Source organism: Carcharhinus amblyrhynchos, chromosome 7, assembly GCF_965287045.1.
Source record: "Carcharhinus amblyrhynchos chromosome 7, sCarAmb.v2.hapA, whole genome shotgun sequence".
Taxonomy (NCBI): Eukaryota; Metazoa; Chordata; class Chondrichthyes; order Carcharhiniformes; family Carcharhinidae; genus Carcharhinus; species Carcharhinus amblyrhynchos.
In genome coordinates, this window is record NC_137330.1 from 30,405,276 (window position 1) to 30,432,011 (window position 26,736).

Genomic DNA, 26,736 nt, shown 5'->3' on the forward strand with positions numbered 1-26,736 from the left:
TAGATCACCAGTTAGAAAAGAAGTGCCTTGCCATATTAGGCATCTCGGCACAATTCAATATTTTAAAGATCAATACTTATCCAATGATTCCTCAGTTGAATTCTGTCAGTCTTGTGAGCAATCTGTTATCGTCCGTGAGATATTCTTCTTTGGAATGACTCCCTGTTTTTCACGATATACATCAAATTCTGACTTTGGCTCATAGACAATCTTTCTTGCAGATTTCATTCAAGAATTCAGATAGAAATCATCACTATCTAATTGATGGGCATCCATCGCGCAAATAGTTTACTTTTGATTTTACTACTTGTAAAAGTGACAATGTTACGGTCATATCTTGTTTTCTCTTTTGTAGGCTTGTATCCCTTGTCCACATGCTTACTTCATTCTTCCGCTGTCAGGGTTCAGGGTCTGAAAACACTGGACAACAGTCACACCCCAACAACGTCCAGTCACTTCCTGCCATTTTCCAGAATGGCAAGAAGAATTTTGGTTTCCTGTCTGAAACTCTTCTCAATTTTCAACCTTCACCTCCAGGCCACAGTTTTTTTTACTGCCGTGTTATAAGTCAGAATAACAGGTGGTACAGAATAGAACTGGAGCCAACCTTTACACAGTATTATAAGCATTTATTTATAGCTATACCCGTTACAAACATGCGCCACCTCACCCAGCAACTACAGTTTCAGTCTGTTCCTATTTAGAAACGCAAGTGAATCTGAGTTAATGACCACCACCTGTGAACAATTAAACATAATTAAAATACAATTAACGCCTGGATCTACAGGAGATTTCTCAGGGCAAGTACGAGCATTTTTTAGTGAGAGGAAGTTGACTGGCACACCATCTGGCCAAAATGGCCTCAGCTGAGGATCTAGGTCACAGAAAACTGAAAACCTAGCAAATCTTTCCCATTTCCTGCACACCTATAAACGCAACAAAGAGACTGCAAAAGACTTATTTTTAAATAAGGGGAAGATCAACCACTGTCTGAGAATGTCTCACATTCTGCTCAATCTTATAGCCTTTACCCTCCTGTGGATACCTTTTATATGCACTCCTACTGTAAGTGCCTGCCTGTTTTAATAATTGAGTGACTTGCTCCAAACTTTGTATGCTTAGAGTCAACAGTGGAAGTCGTAGAGAAGTTCATCTTGACCACTTATAAATCCATTTGTGCTGAGATAGATGGCCTACTCAATTTTAGCTTCTGAACATTGAATCTTTTTTGAACGTTCTGAAAAAGGGAATGTTCCTGGCCACGTGTATCTAACAGTAAAAGGAAACTCTGGTGGGGAGCAATGACCTGCATTGCCTTCTCTTGGATTGGAGATCAGATGGAGCCCACATTGGAAGCTTTACAATCTAGACCAACCAACCTCAGCAACGTAACAGTACATACAGAGCTTTTCAAATGGACATAAAAATGTTATTGTTAAGGATAAATTGGGTGCCACGCAAGCTTCAGAATCCCTTTCAAGGTCTTCAAATTTTAAGAAGCTGGGTGGGATTCTCTGGCCCCGCTCACCCCAAAATTGGAGAAACCTGTCCGAGGTCAAAGGATCTTTTGCATGGTCTGCCTCCCACTTGCTACGATTTCCATAGCAGCCGGGACAAGAGAATTTCCCCTCCACTGTTCGGTGAGAGTCCAGAAGACAATTTAACAATTTGACTTGATCAGTACACAGTCCATTCTACAATTAAAATATACAAGTCAGAATTCAATTAAATGAAAGAAAAGGTAAATCTTCTAAAAAGATGTAATTAGAGAGAGAGAATACTTGAGATTCTTAATCACTGTCTTGCTGATGCTGTGGCTGACTTGCAGTTTATAGACCTTGAGTTAAACCACGTGACATGTACATTGATCTTGTAAGCAATTAAGTTTAATTTGCCCAATATAGTTCCAGCTATTCCACAGCCATTTTGTGGGATAATTAAATTAATTGCAGTTCTTTTTAAGTCAAACAACCAAGATCTTAAGAAAAACCAATTATTTGCAGGAAATGTGAATGCCACATCCAATACAATTTCCCCAATCTGTGGGAAATATTGAGCTGAACTTATAATTGTAGGAATGATTGGGCAGCATGTGCGTGTGCATTGGAAATTGCCAGAGGGCATCACTGAATTCTGAGATCACTGAAGTGTGACACAAGTTTCAAAGAGAGGGCAGGAAAGAGAGAAAACCAGGAACCCACTCACTGTCCGGTTATTGATCTATTATCTCTGTGAGGAGCTTATTAACAGACCAGAGAGGGCCAAAAGGAGATTTTCAAAAAGAAAATTGCCAAAGCCCAAACAACCCAATGCAAATTAGTGCACAGCTGTTGGAGTCATCGTGGCAAGCTGCACCAAAAAGAAATTGGATCTGGAGATGTCATTGTAAGAACATAAGAAATAGGAGCAGGAGTAGGCCATCTAGCCCTTCGAGCCTGCCCCGCCATTCAATAAGATCATGGCTGATCTGTTGTGGCTCAGTTCCACTTTCCCGCCCTCTCCCCATAACCCTTAATCCCCTCTCTTATCAAGAACCCATCAACCCGCTTCTTAAAAATATTTAGCGAGGCAGCCTCCACCACTTCAACGGGCAGAGAATTCCAGAGATTCACCACCCTTTGAGTGAAGAAGTTCCTCCTCAACTCCGTTCTAAACCGCCTCCCCTTTATCTTGAGGCTGTGCCCCCTAGTCCTACTGTCTTTTTTGAGCGGGAAGAGTCTCTCCACCTCTATCCTATCCATCCCATTCATCATCTTATACGTCTCAATGAGATCTCCCCTCATTCTTCTAAACTCTAACGAGTACAAGCCTAGTTTATTCAGCCTCTCCTCATAGCTCAATCCCCTCAACTCCGGTATCAGCCTAGTAAACCTCCTCTGCACTCCCTCCAGGGCCAAAATATCCTTGCGCAGGTGCGGCGCCCAAAACTGCACACAGTACTCCAGCTGCGGCCTCACCAATGCCCTATACAGCTGCAGCAAGACCTCCCTACTTTTATATTCAATCCCCCTCGCTATGAAGGCCAGCATCCCATTCGCCTTCCTGACCACCTGCTGCACCTGCAAGCTGGGTTTTTGCGACTCATGCACAAGGACCCCGAGGTCCCTCTGCAATTTTGCCCCGTAAGTAATAGTCCTTCCTACCATTCTTCCTACCAAAGTGGACCACCTCACACTTGCCAACATTAAATTCCATTTGCCATTTCCTGGCCCATTCGCCCAGCCTATCTAGATCCTTCTGCAGACTCTCCACACCCTCCGCACAATTTGCCTTTCCCCCAATCTTGGTGTCATCAGCAAATTTCGACACCCTGCACTCGGTTCCCTCCTCCAGATAATCTATATAAATGGTAAATAGCTGAGGCCCCAGCACCGACCCCTGGGGCACCCCACTAGTCACCAACCGCCAATCCGAATAGCACCCATTGACCCCCACTCTCTGCCTCCTATTTGACAACCAATCCTCTATCCACGCTAACACCCTACCCCCAACTCCATGTCCCCTGACCTTCTGCAATAACCTCTTGTGAGGTACCTTGTCAAACGCCTTCTGAAAATCCAGAAAGACCACATCCACCGGCTCTCCTCTATCCACTGCCCTAGACACATCCTCATAGAACTCCAGTAAATTTGTCAGACACGACTTCCCTTTAATGAAACCGTGTTGCGTCCGCCCTATCAAGCAATTCCCTTCAAGATGCCTCGCAATTTCCTCCTTAATGACGGATTCTAACATTTTACCTACCACAGACGTTAAACTAACCGGCCTATAATTCCCCGCCTTTTGCCTGGCACCCTTCTTAAACAACGGCATAACATTAGCCGTTTTCCAATCTTCCGGCACTTCCCCGGAATCCAGCGACGTCTGGAAAATAACCACCAAGGCATCCACTATAACCTCCGCCATTTCTTTCAGAACCCTTGGATGCATTCCATCCGGTCCTGGGGACTTGTCCACAATCAGCCCCTCCAGTCTATCGAGCACCACCTCTCTAGTAACAGTAATGTCATTAAGACCCTCCATTCCTACCACCTTTCCATCGCTAACACCCGGCAAATTATTCACGTCCTCCTCCGTGAAGACAGAAACAAAAAAGTTATTCAAGACCTTAGCCATATCCCCATCCCCTACCACTAGCTCCCCTTTCTCATCCTCTAAAGGACCAACGTTCACCCTAGCCAGCCTCTTCCTTTTTATATATTTATAAAAACTCTTGCTATCCTTTTTTATATTAAGTGCTAGCCCAGCCTCATAGCTTTTCCTACCCTCCTTTATCAACTTCTTTGTCAATCTTTGTTGACATTTAAACCTTTCCCAATCCTCTTCTCGCCCACTGCTCTTAGCTACTCTAAATTCCTCCGCTTTTAATTTAACACTTTCCTTCACCTCCTTCGTTATCCACGGCTTATTACCTCTCTTCCTACTGTCCTTTTTAACCATCGGAATAAATTTCTGCTGAGCACCAAGAAAGATCTCCTTAAAGATCCTCCACTGCTCCTCAGCAGACCTACCTTCCAACGCGCTCCCCCAATCAACATTCGCCAATTCTTCTCTCATCCTACCATACTCCCCTCTATTCAAACAAAGGACGCGTGTCCGGGAACCCACTTTCTCCTCCTCCATCTGCACCAGAAACTCCACCATACAATGATCACTCTCTCCAAGAGGATCCTTCACCGCAAGGTCCCTAATTCTACCCGCCTCATTACATAGCACCAGATCCAAGATAGCTCGCTCCCTCATCGGCTCCAACACACACTGTTCAAGGAACTTATCCCGGCAGCATTCCAAGAACTCCTCCTCGAGCCCACCTCGTCCAACATGGGTCGACCAATCAATATGCAGATTGAAATCTCCCATAACTACTGCCGTCCCATTCCTGCACGCCGCACTTATTTGCGTGTTAACAGCCTGCCCCACCTCCAGATCATTATTCGGGGGCCTATAGACGACACCCACCAGCGTCTTCCTCCCTTTGCTGTTCCTAATCTCCACCCACAACGATTCCACGTTCTGCTCTTTGGCTCCGATATCATCCCTTGCTACCACCTTGATACTATCCTTAATCAGCAGAGCTACGCCACCCCCTCTTTCCTCCTGCCTATCCTTCCTAAACACTTGATAGCCCTGTACATTCATCTCCCAGTCCCTGTCACCTTGCAGCCACGTCTCTGTAATGGCCACCAGATCATATCCATTTGTGTCGATCTGCGCCACCAGCTCATCCACTTTATTCCGAATGCTTCGTGCATTCAGATAAAGCGCTTTCATCCCAGCCTTCACCTGGACCCTATTTGCCGTAACGCCACCAATTGGGACATCCTCGGCCTCTTCCCTTACCTGTACCCTATCCTTAACTTTAGACCTCGTAGCGTCACCTACCCTCGCACCCTCCCCCCCCCTAATTAGTTTAAAGCCCTGTCTACAGTCCTCTTTACTCGATTCGCCAACACTCTGGTCCCAGCACGATTCAGACCAACCCCATCCCGCCCGAACAAGTCCCACCTACCCCAATACTGGTGCCAATGCCCCATAAATTCGAACCCATTCCTCCCACACCAATCCCTGAGCCACCCATTCACTTCCTTTATCCTGTCAACCCTACGCCCGTCTGCACTCAGTTCAGGCAGTAGCCCAGAGATGACCACCTTGTCGGTTCTACTTTTTAATTCCATTCCCAGCTTCTCATACTCCCTCCCCAGATCCTCAGTCCGCACTTTGCCTACGTCGCCGGCACCCACATGTACCACCACAACCGGGTTCTCACCCTCCCACTCCAGGTTCCTCTGCAGCCCAGCTGCGACATCCTGTACCCGAGCACCAGGCAGACAACACACCCTTCTGTGCACTTTGTCATTGTGACAAAGGACAGTGTCAATACTCTTCACCCCACTATCCCCAATCACTACTACGTTCCTTTTCCCCTTCTCTTTGCCTATGTCCTGCTGCATCACTGTACCGTGTGCAGTTTGCTCACCAACCTCACCTGCCTCGTCCTCTTCCAGACTGGAAGCAAGAACCTCAAACCTGTTATGCAGATTAAGAGGCTGAGGCCTCCGCTCCTCACCCCCCTTCCTCCTCCCAGCAGCCCCCTTTTGTCCCTGACCCTTAGATTTAGCCAGTCTAGGGGCACCCTCTCTCCCCCTGATGAGCCTCAGTGTCTGTAGCTCAGAGGCCAGCTCATCCACCTTGAGCTGGAGCTCCTCCAGCAACCTGCACTTACTGCAGACATGGTCACTGGGAAGGACCCTGGGGTCTGCCAGTTCCCACATCATACAGAAACCACACATCACATGCCCCTCCATTATTCACTGTAATTTTTTATGGGGAAAAAAATTTTTTCTTTGTTTCTTGCTGTAGTAGTTTTGAAAAAATTTTTTTTTCCTTGTTTTTTTTCAAACAAACTCACCTGGTCTTTTTCCTTCCAGCCCTTTTTGATATTAAGCCCTATTAACTCACTCTGCTTCCCACTCACTCCGCTGCCCGCTGTCTACACCAGGCCTCCTTTTAAACCTGGCGCTGATTTAAAGCAGGCTGGTCCACAAATGCCTTTTCACCACACCCTCAGAATTCTTAAAGCAGTAAATACAATAAATAAATGCTTTAAACAGTTCTACAAAGAGTAAAGTGCTTTAAACTTATTTTAAACAGGTTTTTAACAGGTAAAATCGTGGCTCTCTCTCTCTGCTCCAGCAAACAATGGAAGGCTTCACCGTGTAATAAGCTACAGTAATGGATGACTGGCTTTTTAGCCAATTTCTGAGCACTGATTTCTGGCCTTAAGAATTCCTGCCTCCTCTCTTGTGCAAGACAGCAGCAGGTCCCGTCATGGCTGCCGTCAGCTCCAATAAGCATCTCAGGGATTTTTACAGCAACTTCATTGCAGTGTTAATGTAAGCTTACTTGTGACACTAATAAATAAACTAATCTCTCTCCTTGCAGAGCTCAACATCATTAATTGGTGTGAACTCACATCGGCCCAATTGGAAATTAACCTTTCAAATTGCAGATGCAGTGCAAGGTCGGGACCTGGAAATTATCCAGGTTTTGGTTCCCAAACCGAATTCAAAAATCAAGCTCATTATATCAGAAAACTCTGGTTCAGCGAACCACATTAGTCAAATGGTATCAGACGAACCTTCCTGCCTTCACCAATATATACAGTGGATATCAGATTGTTATATATCTTTTTATGCTTAAGGTTTCATACATGATGTTGTAATAAGTTCACTTTGAACCATGCACTGTAGTATTGTTTGTAGCAGGAGCCACAGAACGACACCGAGTGAAGTATAACTTGACTCTTGGTTGACAGTGGTTGGCAAACATTAGTTGAGTCATGGAGATGCAGCATTAATAATACTTTATTAGACTATGACAATGCAATTATTACTTTCCAGTTTTTTGGGTTTTTTCCTATTTGTCCATAGGTCTGGATGAGACTTTCAAGATTTCATACAGCAGGGTTGCCTTTTCTTTCTAACTCTGCTAATCTTATGTAAACTGATCTTTCATTGTTAATTGTGAAGTGTATTTTCTGTCTTGATCTTTGAACCTATGCTATGAAACTAACTGTTGGAATAAATGCTACATTCTCTATTTCAACTTGAATTTTTAAGAACCGTCCTGAAACTGACCGACAGTAATTTTTTAAACATTAAAGAGCATTGATTCTTAAATGGTTAAAAGTGACAGGGGGAAATGAGCCTAGTAGGTAGGGATATGATCGGTGCAACTTGGGGGCCGAAGGGCCTGTTTGTGCTGTAGTTTTTCTATGCTCTATGTTCTAAGTGTTGTAATTCTCTATAATTGATCAGGAAGCCTGACTGGAAAAGGAACATATTTTATTACCAAATTCAAAGTAAAACCACTAGTCCCTGCCTGGGACAACTATTCAACAGGCCCAGTCCTGGACCTGCCTTGTAAAAGGCCCAGCTAATGAGCTCTGGCTGGTCAGGCCACTCACTGCCTGTGATCAGGAAACTCATATTCAATGAACCGCACAGGTCAATCAATAATTCCCCATGGACCTCGTGGGGACTATCATACCCACCCACATCCCCCCCAACCCCCAAAGCACCCTCCGCTCCTGAGTCCAAGGGTCCGCCCTTGCTCCCATGACAACGGGACCTTCTCTGTCTCTTGGTCTGTAGCCTGATCTCCATCACCTGTAGGGTCTGGTCGGGGAGTGTGTAACAGATAGATGAATGCCTGTCCCAGAAAGAGGGTCAACCAGCCACTACAGAGGGCTCATCCTCAGGGGCAACCTGTGACGGGGTATCTAATGCCTTTGTCTCCATGTCTGAGCCAAAATCTTCTTCATCCAGATGGCTGGCTCTCGCATTTTCAGAAGGTGGAATTTCCCATCTACAGACCGGTGTGAAGGACGCTGACAGTGGGTGTCCTGATAAACAGTTGCCTCTGCAGAGGATTTCTGTGACGGAGGTGATCTATGTGCTTTTTTAAAGTTTTCTGCCCTTGGCCCTAGTGCCTCTAATTTTCTCAAGGCCTTCTTGGAGCACTTTGGGATATTTCCTAATTACTTTGTATAAATTGGCAGTACCCATTTTAAAGATCTGTTGCCAATCCAGGCAGACTTTCTGCAGCTATCCCAAAAGGGTGGGCCCTGGTCCTTGCATCAATATGAAGTGGAATCGGATTGTCTGTTGCCAGTGCAGAATTGGGGTAACAGTGGTCCCTACAATATGTAAGGGCTTCCTAATGTATGTGGTCACTCTAGTTTAGTCTCCCACAGGCTGAAAGACAAGACGCCCAATCAGGGTTTTGCTCCCCTATAATAGATGCAGCAACCCCTATGTCTATATTCATGCCTGGGCGGTGACCATTTACCTGGAGTTTAATCATGATTGGAGCCACTCTGGGTGCAGCGATGCACTCGGATTAGTTTATTTGTATAGCCCTAACTTGAGGTGGCTTTGCCCTTTGACTTGGGCAGTATGTGTTTTACCTGTTTCTCTGTGGTGGACCTCATGACTACAAGCGCCGCATGGATGTTCTCACTCCTCACTGTATTGTGGAAAGATATCCCATCTTGTTCTGGAATCTCGCAGTCTCTGACTCCAACTGCCCATTCTTGGCAGAAAATGTGAGACATGAGCGTTATCCATTGGGGACTTGGTTCTGCAGTATGGGGGTCACTCAAGGCTGAGAGTAGCATCATCTGTGGACCGCTGAAGCTCTTGGGCCCTCTTCAACATTATTGAGGGAAAGGGACAGTCCTGTGGCTTTCTTGAGGTCCAGAGTTTGTTCAGTCTGTGGCTGAATGTGATTAACTCCGCATACTAAATGATCTCTTAACATTTCGGGAAGTGTTCTCCAGTACTCAGTGTTCTGCCAATTTCTGCACTCTCAGAATTCAAAGACTGGTTCCCCAGAGAGTCTAGTTGCCGTGTTAACCCTGTAGCATTGCAATATAACAGATGGTTTAGGGTCATAGTGATCCGATACCATATCTACCAATTCATCGAAAGATTTTAAATCCAGGGCTGCCTTTTCATGATGCAGAAAGTCAGAGTCCCACAAGCAATTATGAAGATGACTTTTGCCAGTCGTTGACTTCTATCCTGTTTACCCAGAAGAAATGTGGCAATTGTTCAGCGTACTGAGGCCAATTCTCCACACCCACAATTACAAGATTCCAATTTGCCAAACAGCAGCATTTTCAGGAAACCCATGCTGACACTGGGAGAATGTGCAAACTCTACACAGTTACCCGAGTCCTTAATCGAACCCAGGTCCCTACTGTGTCGTAGAGTCAAAGAATCCTACAGTGCAGAAGGAGGCCATTTGGAACCCATCACTGTCTTGCCGGTTTGTTTGAAACACAAGGCTGTTTGAAACTTTCTGTTCTTCCTCATTGCCGATGTAATGATCCGGCAGCCCAAACTGGAAAGGAACATAATTTATTACAGAATGCAAAGGAAAATGACTTCTGTGGTGTGCACACATGAGTCCCTGCCTAGGACTAAAGTTCAGCAGGCTCAATCCTGAGCCCGCCTTATAAAAAGTTCAGGCACTGATTGACTGGGCAGTCACAGTGATTTCTCATGAACCTTGTAGGGATTATTACACTGTCACTGGATTAAAATAGTGGACTCCCTTCCTAAGAGCTCTGTGGGCCTTCCTACAACACATGGACTGTAATGGTTCATGAACAGGCAGCAAGGTGGCATAGTAGTTACAAATGTTGCCTCACGAGCCCTGGGTGGGATTGTGGTCGGTGTAAACTCGGGCCAAATGGCCTCCTTCTGCACTGTAGGATTCTTTGACTCTACATCGCAGTAGGGACCTGGGTTCGATTAAGGACTCGGGTAACTGTGTAGAGTTTGCACATTCTCCCAGTGTCAGCATGGGTTTCCTCCAGGTGCTCCGGTTTCCTTCCACAGTCCAAAGATGTGTGGGTTAGGTGGATTGGCAATGCTAAATTGCCCTTTAGTGTCGGGGGTATTAGTGAGGTAAATACATGAGGTTACTAGGATAGGATGGGATTGTTGTCGGTGCAGGCTCGATGGGCAGAGCAGTCTCCTTCTGCACTGTAGGGATTCTATGTGCATGACTTTTCAAGTAGGCAGTGCCCAAGTACTATGAACAAAATAAAAACAAACTCCGTAAGTCACTACTATAATTACATTGAAAGACAGTTATTGTTATTAATCAAATTAGGTTTATTTACAGGCTCATACAGCCAAAATGGGCTGAATGATCAATTACTGTGTCATGAATAAATAACATTTCTTTCTTTTCAGCCTCATTTTATTTTCCCTGATCCTATCTGCTGTTTTGCAGTGACCTCCTGTTCACAGTATTCATTTTTTTTCCCCCATTGCTGCTGGGTTGTAGCAGATCACAAATTGAAATCGTTATGTTGCATGGTGACAGAGGGCAATAAAATGTCAGCAATTAATTAGAGTCCAAAATGCAAATTGTGATAAAATGTGTCCCAAATGGTTAATACTGACTATATTACTCAGTCTTTGAGAGTCAGATTTTTAATTGCCTAACAATAACTAGCTATTTTACAAGAAGCAACTAAACATAACATTGTGTACAACACTATATTTTCAAGAGTTTTTTTTTAATTTTCACAGGTCAGCATTCGTGACTGGTTATGGGCTGAAAAGATCTATAACCTCTGTGAGATTCTTTGTAAAGTTCACAAGGTAACTGTCTCTGTGCGGCAATAAAATGAAACTATTCAGTCAGGAGTACAGAGCAATGAACAACAACAGGCTGGAACTCATACATGGGATAGTTTTGCTATATTTCGTGCAGATTAAATAGAAGGAAAGAAATATTAAAATGAGAAGGGTGATGTTCTCACCTAGATTTGGTCATGCAGAGTCACAATTTAACTCAGTTGTAATATTCTAATTAGTACGTCAGAAGGAAGTAGGTTCATTGAGCAAGATTTAAATTAATCATCTATTGTTAAATTTCTGGGGGAGAAATCCTTTTGATGAAAGTTTAAATTGCGCATTTGTTTATTGGGCCATTGAAAGCTGTAACTTCAAGATGGCTGGTTACCATTTTATAAGTATGTCATCAAATGAGTTGAAAGGCCTTTGGCATCCAAATCGATCATTACAAAATTATGGTACTTAGGTGTACAGAGTAATGTATATGGGATCTTCTGTCTTTGTGACTGTGATTGCAAATACTATATTTAGATACATACCTCAATTGCAACCGTACCTTTTCCAATTTAGAAAAAAGGCTTTTACATGATAAAGAAACCTTTGTGCTATTTTACTCAACTCTGGTTATGATTCTTTACGAATGAGTTGAGTTAGTTTCAGGGATGAGTCATATCCCTGACATTGTTTGACCATAGAAGAGAGGAGGCGATGTGGTATCAATCTAACTTATTATGCACTGCATATGTTTTAATATCTTAAAAATCTTTAATCTTCCTACAGTTCCTTCTCGCAGACATTAGATCTTAGCGTCACATACTTTTCCTATTATAAATTCTTGTGTGCACATCTATAATTGAAACTGCCAATGTAAATTTTCCACGGTGTAATCATCTGCTTCCACTAGTATCAGTTTTGCATTTCCCAGTCCCTCAGCCAATAATGTGGAAGTTCAATCAATTTTACTTCTCTGCTCCCCAAGTTACCTTAAGTTTGTTACTGAACTGCAAACAATATCAAACCAACTCATTATATAAAAATAAGGATCCAAACTGCAACGATAAACTTGAGGTTTATTGGACCATCTGTCCAGTTCAGTTATCCTCTATCTGCTAATGCCATTTCACCTGAACAATACATTTGGTTTTGACTCTTGTCTGTGATACCAGAGGAATATTGACCATTTTTTCTCAATTATATTTCCAAACATGCTTGAAGTGAGATCTGTCATTGTTTGAGCTAATAAGTAAATAGAACAGATTAAATCATAATTGCAATATATTGCAATTTTTTTTCTGAGGATCATTGATAATCTGGCTATTAACACAAACAGGCCGATAGTTTCCATTTTTTGCTGCCAGCAATCCAGGTGCAAATTTCACTCAAAATTGCTCAAATTTCCTGAAGTGACCTCTTTGCTCAAGGTTCCACTCAATCATAAATGCATATCACCAAATGTAAAATTTCCTGTGAGCTTGCACAATTGAGAATCATTTTAGAACTTTTTTGAAAGCATTTTTCCATTAAAAGTATTTTTTGATGTAGCTGTGAGTGGTAACCTTGTGCAGTTCTATTAATATAATTGAAACGGAGATTATCCCAAAAAAATGTATTAATATTCAGATGATCTGCCTGTGAGTGAACTTATAAGTAACTGAAAATGATTTTCAAATATATCATACAAATCATTTACTAGTTTTGTTGGAGTTCAGTAGATTGTCACTTTATATTGTAAATTCTTTATGAAAACTTAAAAGTTTTAATACCTATTAATATCCTTACATTTATAAAAATAAAAGCTTGATTTTAAGAACTTCCTCGTAGGTCCATAAAGGGGCACAATTAGTGGATATTTGCTAAGGTGATAAATTCAATTGGGGAGCATGACCAGTTTTGTGGGTGAGGTCGGCTTTTAACCTAATGTTTTTCAAACCAGCGCAAAACACTGAGGAAACTCAATTTGGACTTGATGTAATCTGTACTTGAAATTCATCCCTTTGCAGTATCCCATCAAGAAAATAATCTCAATTAATCATTTTCATGAATTAAATGAGGCATTTAAGAAAACAGAGTGTTTTCTTGATCTGATTTGCATATTCAAGGTCAAATAGATATTTTATCAGTTCTGTACCAAATGTTATGAGTGGTGCTTGTGTTGCTCTAATTTCTATTTTATGTATGGCGCTCACAGTGCTTTGGATGTTTATTTCTTTCCTGGTTTAATTCTGCAAGAAAATAATCTGAGTGACAGTCTTCCTGTCCCAGGAAAAGTGACATTAGATTTTGCATTAATGATCTCAAGGTAATTGATTGAATCTGTCCATGACATTCATTAAATGAACCCATAATATAATGGATAGACAAGTTAAATTTGTGCACTGTGGAAGTATTTTTAATTTCCCTTCATAATATACTTCTTTTTCCAAATTTACAGTCTGCATGTTGAGCCATGTTTATTGTACTTTAAAGGAAAAGCCTATGCTTGAAATGGCTAACTTTTAGAATACTTTGTGCGATCATTTTCTCAAATAAACATTTTCCCATAATCTTTGGTTGTAAGTAATAGCTAATTAAAATGCTTTATAGAGCACTATCTGCCTGTAGGATTAAATGGCTCGAAGGTAATCTACTGCAGAATATTTTACAGCTCTGGCTTGCTGATGAATGCTGGCTACAAGCAAACTTATATTTAGGTCTCCATCAGGACTGTGAACTTCAAGACCAGAGGCCGTATGGTTTCAGTGTCCTGGCAGGTCAAGGCGAGAATCACTACTTCTGCGTAGAGATGGGCAGCGAGCTTGCCGTTTGGGAGAAAACCTTCCAGAGAGCAGTTTTTATGGAAGTGCAGAGAACAGGGGTGAGTCAAACAGTATAAACTCTTTGTGTGTGGTTAGCTTTTACACAGTCACAAAACCAAAATGATTACTGTTCTAACTCAAAGTTCAAACTTCAAACAAAAAGGTACTTTTTTGAAGCCTTACGTGTTTTGGTCTTTGGCAGCGATGTGTGCACACATCAGTTTGTAAATTAATACCCAAATATGTTTATATATAACCATCAAGCTATAAAAAAAAATGCTGACAATACTTATGGAAATTAATGATCTACTCCGTATGAATATTGTTGTTTCTGCGATTCTAGAGAAATAATTTCACAAAGATGACTTTTGCGCAGAAACTGGGTCAACCACAAATGTTAAAATTCAACTTGTTAAATCTTAAATATTGAAACATTTGCTCCAAAAAATTAATAAATATATTTATATATATATTTGCTTAACTGCAATGCCTTAAATTGTTCTTTGCCCAGACAATGATATTTAAAGCAGCTTATTCATTCTGCATCATTTACTAGGCTTCATGCATTACACTAAGTTAATCTATAATGTTTAAAGTATTAATACAAAGAAAAATGGGTGATTTGCTATTATTTGTTTGCTTTTATTGCCCTCGGCCCTAGTAATTTGCACAGTACCAGAAAGCTAAACCTTAGGAAAAGGTTTCCTACCTTTGTTTTTGACAAACTTTTACTTCCTTGCTGGCACATCCACTACATGGTGCTGTGCTGTGGAATGGAAGATAACAATCAGCAACAGATTTTATTTCCATCACTCTGTGAATCAAACTGTGAAACATCAGAGAGATCATCACTGTTTGGTTTTGCATAAGTGGAAGGTAAGCAGCGAATGAATAGATTGGAAGCTCTGAAGTTGCTTTTCGGGTGTTACTATGTGGATTATTACTGGACTTGTTTTAAATTTTATTATGGAAAGAATGATTGCATACATTGCACAGAACAATATTTATACCACATCTCCAATAAGCAATAGAAAGCTAGGATGTGTTGAACTTATTTACTAGCAAATAGCTGTAGGATGACAGCTGATTGAATTTCCACATATTAAGCACCATTAATGCAGCAAGTATTCTTTTCTATTTCATATTACAGCCATTATTTTAAACAATGATCATTTAGTGACTAGCCATTGGGTGGCACGGTGGCACAGTGGTTAGCATTGCTGCCTCACAGCACCAGGGACCCGGGTTCGATTCCCAGCTTGGGTCATTGTGCAGACTTTGCACATTCTCCCTGTGTCTGCCTGGGTTTCCTCCAAGTGCTCCAGCTTCCTTCCACATTTGGAAAGATATGCTGCTTTGGTGCATTGGCCATGCTAAATTCTTTCTCAGTGTATGGAATATGACGACTGGGGGATTTTCACAGTAAATTCATTGCAGTGTTAATGTAAGCCTACTTGTGACACTAATAAATAATAAACATTCTGTTCATCGCTTCTTAGGGAAGCACTCCAAGAGATTTAAAAGAGGAAGCCTGGCTGCAGATTTATTAACGTAATTCATCTTTAGTGTGTATCTCTGATATGTATTCGTGCAAGTACAATTTGAGGTTAAAAGTGAAAAGCATTAAAATGAGTTTTGTGCCTAGAATATCTAAACTGGAAGCAGGTTGTTTTCTTATCAGAAATAACTCTTTCAGCTATGATTTTTGTTTGCTACAGATACCCAGCCCTTGAGCAATAATACCATGCTGCCACTTCCATGCTTACCCATCCGAATAATAAATAGGCAGCATTAAGGTGCTGATTGAGGAGGAGTTCTTAAAATCACTGATGAATCTCCATATAGTCTTACACTGTAGCAACATTACATGTTGAAAGGAAATAATTCCTTTAGCTTTTTATATCAGTGTACTCATTTATCCCCAATTCCACTCCACAGAAAGACTACACTGAAGCTTTTAAATTAGCACATCTGTTACTAATGTGTATATCTGTTCCATTCTTTGGAATATATGTTTGTATAAGATTACAATTCTATCATTGCCTCAGCAACTTACATTTATATAGCCCCCTTCATGGAGTAAAATATTTTGTGGTATTTCAAAAGCAATTAGTTTATTAGTTTAACATTGTTTCGTTTGCACAGTGACTCTAAACTCATGTAGTATATGTAACGTGAGGTAACTCGAGTAAGCAAGCCCTTTCCTCTGCTTCACTCTAGCGTGGATTTAGGGACAGCCACTGGATTCTGGCTGTATGTATTCTGTAGATTAAATAGGCTCATACACAGCTACTGCACATCAGAGAATCATAAGGATGCTGCCTGGAGTTTCAAATACATGCTCTGTGTGAAGGCCATGCAAATCACCCAAATAACTGTAGCCTTAAAGCAGTTCATACCAATCCTAAGATACACTCTTAACCATTTAGCGTAAGCACTCACCTGATGAAAGTTAAAGTGTAATTGATAGGGTCGAGCCTGCCTCCACTTGGCTGGCTCACCTAGCTTTAAATTTTTCAGTGACAGTCCTTTACTTAGTAAGCAGCAGGACTTCCATTTGCCTCCAAGAGGATGTTGCACCTCATATAGCTGCCATCCAATAGAAGGCCATTAGCTCTGCACATTGGTAGCACTAGCTGAAGCAGTGACATTCAGATTCATCTTGGATCTCATTGGGGCCAGGTTGACAGGCACAAGCAAGCTGGGAGTGGGGAGCATATTGAACATGGTGGAAGTGGGGAGGCAAAACTGTGGAGAGGGAAATCCAATTGGCACTGGGAAGCATGGCAATCCCCTTTAACTAGCTGGAAGCCCACCAGGTTAAACCCAGCGGGCTACCAGTTTGGCACCTGCCTCCCTCACTGCCAGTTAAATCAGAGCAGTGGTGAGATGAGGCCCACCATCGAGCATTATTGCTATTTAAGGGTTTCAGTTGGATCACTGATAGGTGACCGTCCCAATGCCTTCCCCGCTGCTCAAAAAATTGCCCTTTCACCCGCTTTCCTTCGCGCAGGTGGTTCATAAAATTCAGCCTAAAGTTAACACACTCTAAGGAAACAGCTAAGAATGATTGCTGAGAACAATGGGAGTACAACATGATAGAAAACAATAAGAAAGCTTAGAAAACCGGTATTGCAGCCAATTCATATGCTGTGGCTTTCTTACATAAAATGAAGCTTTTGAATTACTGATTATTCACTCTTTACAATGGAAGAATGATTGAAGTTAATTGTATGGAAGAATCTTTGCAAAGAATGCACTTACCCTGGTACCCCTTCCACCACTTTAAACACCCCTTTGCCACTGATGCAAAATGGTAGCAGTGTGTGTCATCGACAAATGTAATGTAGCAACTCAGCAAGGTTCCTTCAACAGCACCTTCTAAACCCATGGTCTCTATCACCTAAAAGGACAAGGACAGCAGATGCTTGGAAACACCACCACTTGCCCGTTCCCCTCCAAAGCGCTCGCTATCCTGACAATATCACTGTTCCTCCACTATTGCTGGCTCAAAATCCTGAAACTCCCTTCCCCGCAGCATTGGGGGTGTACCTCTGCCAGATGGACTCCACCCGTTCAAGAAATTGTTTCACCACCACCTACTCAAGGGTAAGGAGGGAAGGACAGTAAATGCTGGCACAGCCAGTGACACCCGCAATCATGAACAAATAAATTAAAACTAACTGTAATAGCATGGTAACAGAGCATTCCCTATTTGCTTTTTTAATTTTACATTCTGCTCTGGAATTGTGATTCATATACACATTAACTACATATCTTGTTCTGTCTCAGAATGTCATGTAACCATGTAATAAATTAGTTCAATTAAGAACAGAAATGCCTGTGGCATTTATGTGTAATGGCGCAATTCAGTAGTTTTCTCTACTTACTGTATTCATTCATTCAGGACCTTTCTCTGTGAGGAAAAATTGGATCTGGTTGTCAGTATTTATTTTTTGTTCCCATGCATAATTCAATTGTAGGTGGTTAATTCATGTCGTTCATTCAACATGAACTAATTTAATTATTGTTTTAATGTGCCATATATGTATCAACTGATTATCCTTCAAATGACTGCAGGCCCTGGAAACTATCCAATTGAGGGAGCAGATGTAAAAATAGAAAATGCTTGAAAAATGCAGCAGATTAATTAGCACTGTTTTCTAAAAAAAAAGGGATAAGCTAGTGTTTTAAAAACCCGGGTCTGACATTGGTTTCAGCATTAATGGGAGGGCAATAGCCTAGTGGCATTACCGCTAAACTATTAATCCAGAACCTCAGCGAATGTTCTGGGGACCCGGGTTCAAATCTCACCACGGCCGATGGTGGAATTTGAATTTGTTAAAAAAAATCTGGCATTAAGAATCTACTGATGACCATGAAACCATTGTCTGTTGTCAGAAAAATCCATCTGATTCACTAATTTCCTTTAGGGAAGGAAATCTGCTGTCCTTACCTGGTCTGGCCTCCATGTGACTCCAGAGCAACGTCGTTGATTCTGAACTGCTCTTGGGCAACTAGAAATGGGCAATAAATGCTGGCCAACTAGCGACGCCCAGGTCCCACAAACGAATTTTTAAAAAATTGTTTCAGTTCAAAAACAAAAGTAGGGATATTACGGCCGGGATTTGTTTGGGAACATGGCGGGGCTGCCAAAAGTCCATTTCAGCAAAACCAAAAGATCCCAGTGGCGGACAAAGCCTGAAAATCTCTGCCTGTCGTTGCCAATATTAGTTGAGTCTGAACAAAATTTGCACTTAATATGTATATGAATCATAATTCCAGAGCTGAATGCACAATTAAAAATGCAAATGAGGAAAGCTCAGTTTCTATGCTATTACCGGTAATGTTAATATATTTGTTCATGATTGCGCGTGTCACTCAATGCTCCTAAGTAAACATGAGTTGGCCATTCATCCCCTCAAGCCTGATCCATCATTCCCTTTGTGGTAATTTAACTAAATCATAAGAAATTAATTGAAAACATTCACAAAGGAATATCGCAGTTGTGTTAAGCATTCACCAGATCATATCAGCAACCACAAATTCTACCTTTGTAAAACTAAAAATTGTATTTTTACAAAGTGGGACAAACATATCCAACAATAATTTATTTACTAGCTAGTATGCTAACAAGTTCATTTTATGATCTTTTTAAGCAGCAAATGTGAAAATTATCTAATCAAGATAAGAAGATAATTAGATGCCTCTCCTGTAAGAATTTTGGAAAGAGATCACAATCCAATTGGTCTAAGCAGGTCTGCCCTTTCTTGATAGATTAATCCTAACTGCCTTCTCACCCTATCCATCTCCCTTCTCCTCATATCTCTCAAATCCTTCCCTCTTCTGAAACTGATCCAACTGCTTGTTGAACATTGCTTCAATGGTAATTCATTCCACAACTCTTTGGATGAAGGTATTCTGCCTGGCTTTTCTTATTCTTAATTTTCTAATGTTTAACTCCTTGGTTATTTGAATTTTCAACATGACCAAATAAGTGAAAGTGTCTCCTATCAATTCATTTCACAATTTTGGAAAATTGGATAATCTCGAAGACGTCTCTTCACTCAAAACACAAATATCCAACACCGGATTTATCCTTAAAGATCATCTTTCCATTGCCAACATCCTTCCTATAATCAGACACAAAGTACCTCATGAGTTGCAGGTCCTTTCACAATAGCAATGTCATTGCTGGCAGGCTTTTGAAAAGCAGTGCTTTTGATCAATTGATGAAACTTCAGCAGTAGATTAGCAGGACCAGCTTTGATGCACATATTGTCTGAATGTTAAGCACAACGAACATAGAATATTGTAGTCCATAGCTTCCAGCTGTGATTCCATAACCCCAGAGGCAGACTTACACTTTTGCCCCCTACACCCCATAAGATGGCACTCCACCTCAAGCTACCCCAAATGATATCATTGCCCTCCTGAGCACACAGACCCTCAACTCACATAGTTCAAGCCGCAGGAATGCAGATAAGTACACAGAACACTGTTTTTTGACTTATGAAAATAAACCTGTAATTGATGAATTCAAATCCATAATGCAAGTCACAGGGACCCAAGAAGCAGTACACAAATCACTGCTCACTGCTTCAGTGCTTTGTAACTGATGAAAACAAGCCTGTAATTAATCAATTGAAATCCAAGCTTATCTGTTGTCAGCATCACGATATCGTGAACAAACATGGAAGATCAATTAAATAGAGAAAACAGCTGATGATATGACTGCAGCACCGTACAATGCAGGATAGAATGATCCAGAAAAAATCCTGTGCAGGTACAAATACTCCAATCTCGTGGAGTTCAGTGAGTCCAAGTCCAATACCAATGGCTTTGCTGGCAACTGTCTGGCAGGATTCTGGTCTTTGTCCAAAAGAAACTTTCTAAAGGACAGAATTGAGAGAGATGAGGATGATGGCTAGTCGCCAGTTATAACTGCCTACATGTGACATCCATGCCATCAGAGCAGCAGATAGTGGTCTCATTTGAAAAATGGAATTTAAACAAAAGAATATGGAAGAAGTGTGGGATGAGAAAATTGCCCCTTTGGTCATTTTGAACTTTCATGACAAAACTTTTAACTATGGCTAACAATTGTGAAGTATTCAGTGAAGTTATTATCAATATTCTGCAGTGATTTGCTGCTGGTATTGATTCCTTGAAGTAAACAGTTCCACAAAACAATAAAAACTGTGGTATTGTACCTTCCAAACTTCTCTGCTGAGGAATTTGCTTCAATTTACGCAGGTAATTTCCATGAATTTGTTGTGGCTATGTCTGGTAATCTGCATGAGTAGACCACCTGCTCTCAAATTCTCATGCACATCAGTAAAATGTGCTGCAATCACGCTTGGAGCAGATGCATGGGAAACATTTGATGATCAAAAGAATTTGACACCAGGTGTCCACTCATGCAGATGTTGTTTCAGCTTTGAACTTGCACTTTGTTGCTATAAAAAAATGTTTTTCAGACATAGCCACATCAAATTCAGAGAAACCATTTGAAACCGCTTTGCCATTATAGTGCTGAATTCATCGTAGTTTCTGTGCTAAAAGTTAGTCTTCACTGAGTCACAGTAGTTCCATTCCCATTTCAGAGTCCACTTCTTGTTCTGAACTTCTTATTCAGCTTTTTTCAGGCAATGTGGTATCTTCAGGAATCGTCAAGCCAAAGTCATGAGATAATTCATCCTTACTTTTGGTGGAAAAGTATGAATGTGTAGTTTGTGCATTGCGCAACACTTCAAATTTTCTAGGGTAAAATGGCAAAGTGTCTTTTTGCCTAGTTTTATGCTCTTGCCTCTCCCTCAATTTTCTGTGCTTTTGACTGCCAGATAGTGTCATTTCACATTTACTAATTTTAACAAAGAAATTTTCTGGAAGAGCAGGCTTTTTTTTCTTTTGCCCTTTTCAGCCTGGAGGTTCAAGTTGTCCCTACTCACATGACAACTTTGCTGTTGTACTGGCTGACTGGCCGTCTGTCTATGGTATGGCCTTGGTCTCACTCTCACTTGCTCAATCCTCCTGAACTTTGGCTGGGGTTCAAGCTCACTCAATGATCTCACTGTTCTGCTGGTTCACTGGCTGTCTGCCTGGTCTCTTCAACCCTGGCAGCAACCCTTTAGCCCAAAGTCTGGAAGGCACAGCAGATACACACAAAATTAAACTTAAGATGCGAGAGAGAGTGAGGGGTAGAGGTGCCGAGCCCAGACATGGCTGAAATCATGAGGCTTTAGAACAAATGGTAAGACAGAATTACATGGGACGATCAGCTGTAATCAGCTTTGACACCGATTTAAAGAGACATAACCCAGCAGTCCGGTCCCAAAATCTCCCTCCCTATGTCATGGAGATTGTGAGCACTTCTCCACCATGGTATGATTGTGTGGGAGCTGGATGCTAGAGGTTGCTCTCCCCAAACACACATGACCACATGAAGTACTTGATTGCTTCTTTTTGTTTAGCGGATCTTCATTCAGAAGCTTGAATATTTCACCTATAGTGCATGTGTATGAATGTGGAAAATATGACAGTCTTTGACTCATTCAAACTACCGGCCAGCATGCACCCCCCCTCCATTGGTTGAGGCACAGTGTGTTTCATTGCAAGTCAGCCTCTACATAGCCCTTTTTAAAATTAACCTATTGCCAATTTTAAATGACACAGCCTACAAAAGAGCTTTGAGCACTTCATTCTCCATTGTGACCTCTATTATTAAAACATTCAGTAATTGAACCATATAAATCAACAAGGTCCCAGGTTTCAACACAAGTGCAATGTTTTTGACTATTATTTCTGAGAAAAAAAATTGCAGAAAGCTACTTTAAATGGACAGGAGCTAAACATTGATATTTTTCTCCCATAGAGTACATATTATAAGCAATTCATTAGTTTACCTTAGCAATCAATAAACACCTCACACCTATCTTGTTAGAAAGTCCCTTGCCTGTTCTGGCTGCGAACAAGGAATGATTAAATGAAAAGGCACAGGCAATCAGTCAGATTTAACACAGAACCTGACAGGGCAAGCTGTGGTCAGACCCAAGAAGAAAAATTCAGGAGGGTAGATAAGAGTTACTTTGTTTAAGATGTGAGGAAGCATAGGATCATCAGTACTTTGTATTATAACAAGAAAATGGTTGTATTTTGTCCGAACAAAATTAATCCAAGTGTAACTTGGAGAGGTGGAGGGTGGGCACGGTGACACTATGGTTAGCACGGCTGCCTCACAGCACCAGGGACTCTTGGGTCACTGTCTGTGTGGAGTTTGCACATTCTTCCCGTGTCTGTGAGAGTTTTGGCTGGGCGCTCCAGTTCCTCCCACAATCCAGTGATGTGTAGGTTATTGGCCATGCTAAATTGCCCCTAGTGTCGGGGTTAGCAGGTAAATATCTGGGGTTACAGGAATAGGGCCTGGGGGGGATTGTAGTCAGTGAAGATTTGATGGGCAGAATGGCCTCCTTTTGCACTGTAGGGATTCTATGAACTCTTGCTCCATAAACTCTATTACAGTGAAATAAAGAAGCTTAATGATTCAGACTGACTTTATTTTACCAAGCGTTACTTGGTCCTCCATTGAGTAGGTTAATAAAGCATGTTCAAATTATGTAAATATCTAGTTTAGGTTACAAGGTGGGTGTACTATTGTTACACGCTTGGATATTGTGATCATGTAGTGGGATATTGGGCATTAACGTTGGGCACACCCATAAATACAAAAAAAAACACTGCTTATGAGAGTAACCAGCACTGCTGCACCCAAGAAAAAAAATCTGAGGCAAGGCACTGAATTTGTATTGCTGGGAAATGCTGAGTTGATCAATCTCAGCTGGGGCAGTGCAAGGATACCACACACTGACTCAGGAGTGAGAATTCTACTATTGAGTGAAGGCTATACCTGGAATGTTAGATGCTTTCTAAAGAGGCGATTGGCAAATCATTTAACATTAGAGATTAATATTAGTTGCTTATAATAACTTATGATCTAAAATTTAAAGCAGAGGACTTAGACCATAGAATTAAGCCACTCACCCATTGTGTCTGTTCAATCATGGCTGATATTTTTCTCATTCCCATAACCCCTGATCCCCTTATTAATCAAGAACTTATTTATCTCTGTCTTAAAGACACTCAATGACCAGGGATGTACTTCTTAGGTTGTATAAGGCTCTGGTCAGACCCCATTTGGAATACTTTGAGCAGTCTTGGGTCCCGTATCTAAGGAAGGATGTGAAGGCCTTTGAAAGGGTCCAGAGGAGGTTCACAAGAATAATCCCTGGAATGAAGAACTTGTCTCATGAGGAACCGTTGAGGTCTGTACCCAGAAGGATGGGGGAGGGGAGGATCCTATTAAAACTTACAGGATACTGCAAGGCCTGGATAAAGTGGACGTGGAGAAAATGTTTCCACTAATAGGAAAAGCTAGAGCCAGAGGGCACAACCTCAGGCTAAAGGGACAATCCTTTAAAACAGAGATGAGTGAGAATTTCCTCAGCCAGAGTGGTGAATCTGTGGAACAGAAAGCTGTGCAGACCAGGACATTAAGTATCTTTAAGACAAAGTTAGATAGGTTCTTGATTAATAAGGGGATCAGGGTTTATGGGGAAAAGCAGGAGAATGGGGCTGAGAAAAGTATCAGCCATGATTGAATGGAAGAGCAAACTCAATCAGCCGAGTCGCCTAATTCTGCTCCTATGTCTTATGGTCTTATGGAATCATTGATTGCCCTAATAGGAGACCCCTGCTCTGTCTTTGTCACATCCACTGGGTCCTCCTCATGTGACTGACCTGCTGCTACAATCTTCCACCTAATTGTATCTGCTGGGATGTATACAGCTGTGGTAGTAAATGCAAATATTCATGAGAGAGACACTGAGATCTTATATGCCTTATTTAATCTTGTACCAACTCAATTGTGAATTTTGAGGCACTTCAAAAATCAGTACATTCATTTGAACTTGAATTACTGGCCAACACATGATGCTGCCCTTAAACCTGCATAGCATAAAGAGCCCATTTCCAGGGCAAAGTGAAACAATAAACAAACACTCTTATTGTATATGGAAAGGGCAGTAATCACAGCAGGTGACTTTCACAGCAGCACCCTTGCCAAAGATATTCTCATGGTAGGAGCACCTATTGGGAATTCAAATACAGAAATGCTAAATCATAAAGTATATTGAAATAATGTACCAGAGCACACAAGATGACCTAGGCTGGTTGGAAGATTGCCTTGCTATACTAATTGGATGGGGATCTGGGGAAAAAGATCTGTATCTAATTTCTCTGTCTTAGGAACATTCCACACTCATACAACCAAACCTATTAACTAGAAATCCACCCCATTGTGATCAAGATAAAGTTTAATTCTTGGTGGAGCAGGGGAAATAAACCAAATGCACCTTTTACCAAATGCTTGTTGGCAACTAATTTCAACTATTGATCAAATGCTAAAATTAAATGAATATTGATGAAAGAATTTAGAGTTTTCAATGATCAAATGGATACTGCATGCAAGTCACTTAAACCCTTAAATGGCTTCCTTATTGCCTTAATGTCAATCAGTCATTCAGAAGAATACAAAACAGACCTATTGTGGATACAACATTGGTGATGAATCTTTTTACTTAAGACGTGGCAAAAATTGTAGTCGAAGCCCAGCTCAGTTGTCAGATGTCCCAAATGAACCAAGGAGGAAGACATCCTCCCAATACCCTGAAATATTAACCCACTCCACACTCTCTGCAGTTGTGTCCTCCACACTCTCTGCAGTTGTAGCTGGTTTGCATGGGAGTTGCGTCAGTACTTCACTAATTTTTTGTTACCTCTTTGCTGATATTTTTTCATTAATGGTCCAGCATTTGTTTCCAGCTAAGCAGAACTTGTAGAGGGCTACATGCTCCAGTGTGCATTCCCCATAGCTGTCCCTACTGCCACTCATTGCTTTTTCTTTTAGTTGACTTGATTTAATTTATTATTGTCACATGCATTAGTATACAGTGAAAAGTGTTGTTTCTTGTGCGCTATACAGACAAAGTATGCAGTATATAGAGAAGGAAAGGAAAGAGTGCAGAATATAGAGTTCCAGTCATAGCTAGGGTGTAGAGAAAGACATAAGGTAGGTCCATTCAAAAACCTGATGGCAGCAGGGAAGAAGCTGTTCTTGAATCGGTTGGTACATGACCTCAGACTTTTGTATCTTTTTCCCACTGGGAGATGGTGCAAGAGAGCTTGTCTGGGATGCGTGGGATCCTTAATTATGTTGGTGGCTTGTGCAAGGCAGCAAGAAGTGTAGGCAGTATCAGTGGGTGAGAAGCTGGTCTAAGTGATAGAGCCATAGAATCACAGAGTTCCTACAGTGGAAAAGGAGGCCATTTGGCCCCTCAAGGCTGCACCGACAACTATCCCACCTAAGCCCTATCCCCATAACTCCATGAATTTACCCTGCTAATCCCCTAACATTAAGGGGCAATTTACCATGGCCAATCCACCTAGCCTGCACATCTTTCGATCATGGAAGGAAACCAGAGCACCTGGAGGAAACCTAGGCACACGCAGGGAGAATGTGCACATCCCATACAGCCAGTCACCCAAGGCGGGAATTAAATCTGGGTACCTGATGCTTTGGGGCAGCAGTGCTAGCAACTGTGCCACCGTGCTGCCTTAACCGGCCTTTGTTTGTGACCCTTTGTAGTTTCTTGTGATTTTGGACAGAGCAGGAGCCATACTAAGCTGCTTTCTATGGTGTATCTGTAAAAAATTAATGAGATTCTCATTTGTGAACTGTGAGCCATTTGGTGAAAGCCCAATCAGCTGCCCAAATGGACTCAGTGAAATCTGAGCCTCTAAACTGTATATGGTAAGCACGTGTCTTAGATGGTGGGACCAAAAAATTAATCAGCTCATTGGGATTTGCTAACGACTACTGTACAGCTGAAAGTCTCAGGCAGATATAACCAATATAAAGAAGTATTTTGATGACCGCACTAAAGCACATCCTCACAGGGTAGATGCTGAGAGTATGATTTCCCCCATGTGGGGAGTCTAGAATGAGGGGACTCAGTTTCAACATATGGGGCCTCTCATTTAAGATGCAGACGGAGGAATCTCTACTCTGAGCATCATCACATCATTGGCATTCTCTTCCCCAGAGAATGGGTCATTCGGTATATTCAAGGCGGAGTTAGATTTTTATTCTGGAAGGGAGCCAAAGGTGGTCAGGGACAGGCAGGAAAATGCAATTAAAGCTACCATCTTTTTGCGTAGTGAAACGGCTT

General features: G+C 41.6%; 1 protein-coding gene across 1 annotated transcript in view; it reads left to right on the top strand.

Annotated features, from left to right (window-relative positions):
- The window catches only part of sntg2 (syntrophin, gamma 2), a 221,215-nt gene that overhangs the window by 153,406 nt on the left and 41,073 nt on the right, over positions 1-26,736 (top strand). The window contains exons 12-13 of the mRNA XM_080193249.1: positions 11,109-11,180; positions 13,801-14,010. Of these exons, the coding sequence (XP_080049375.1) occupies positions 11,109-11,180; positions 13,801-14,010 (282 nt within the window). The remainder of the gene's footprint in view (positions 1-11,108; positions 11,181-13,800; positions 14,011-26,736) is intronic.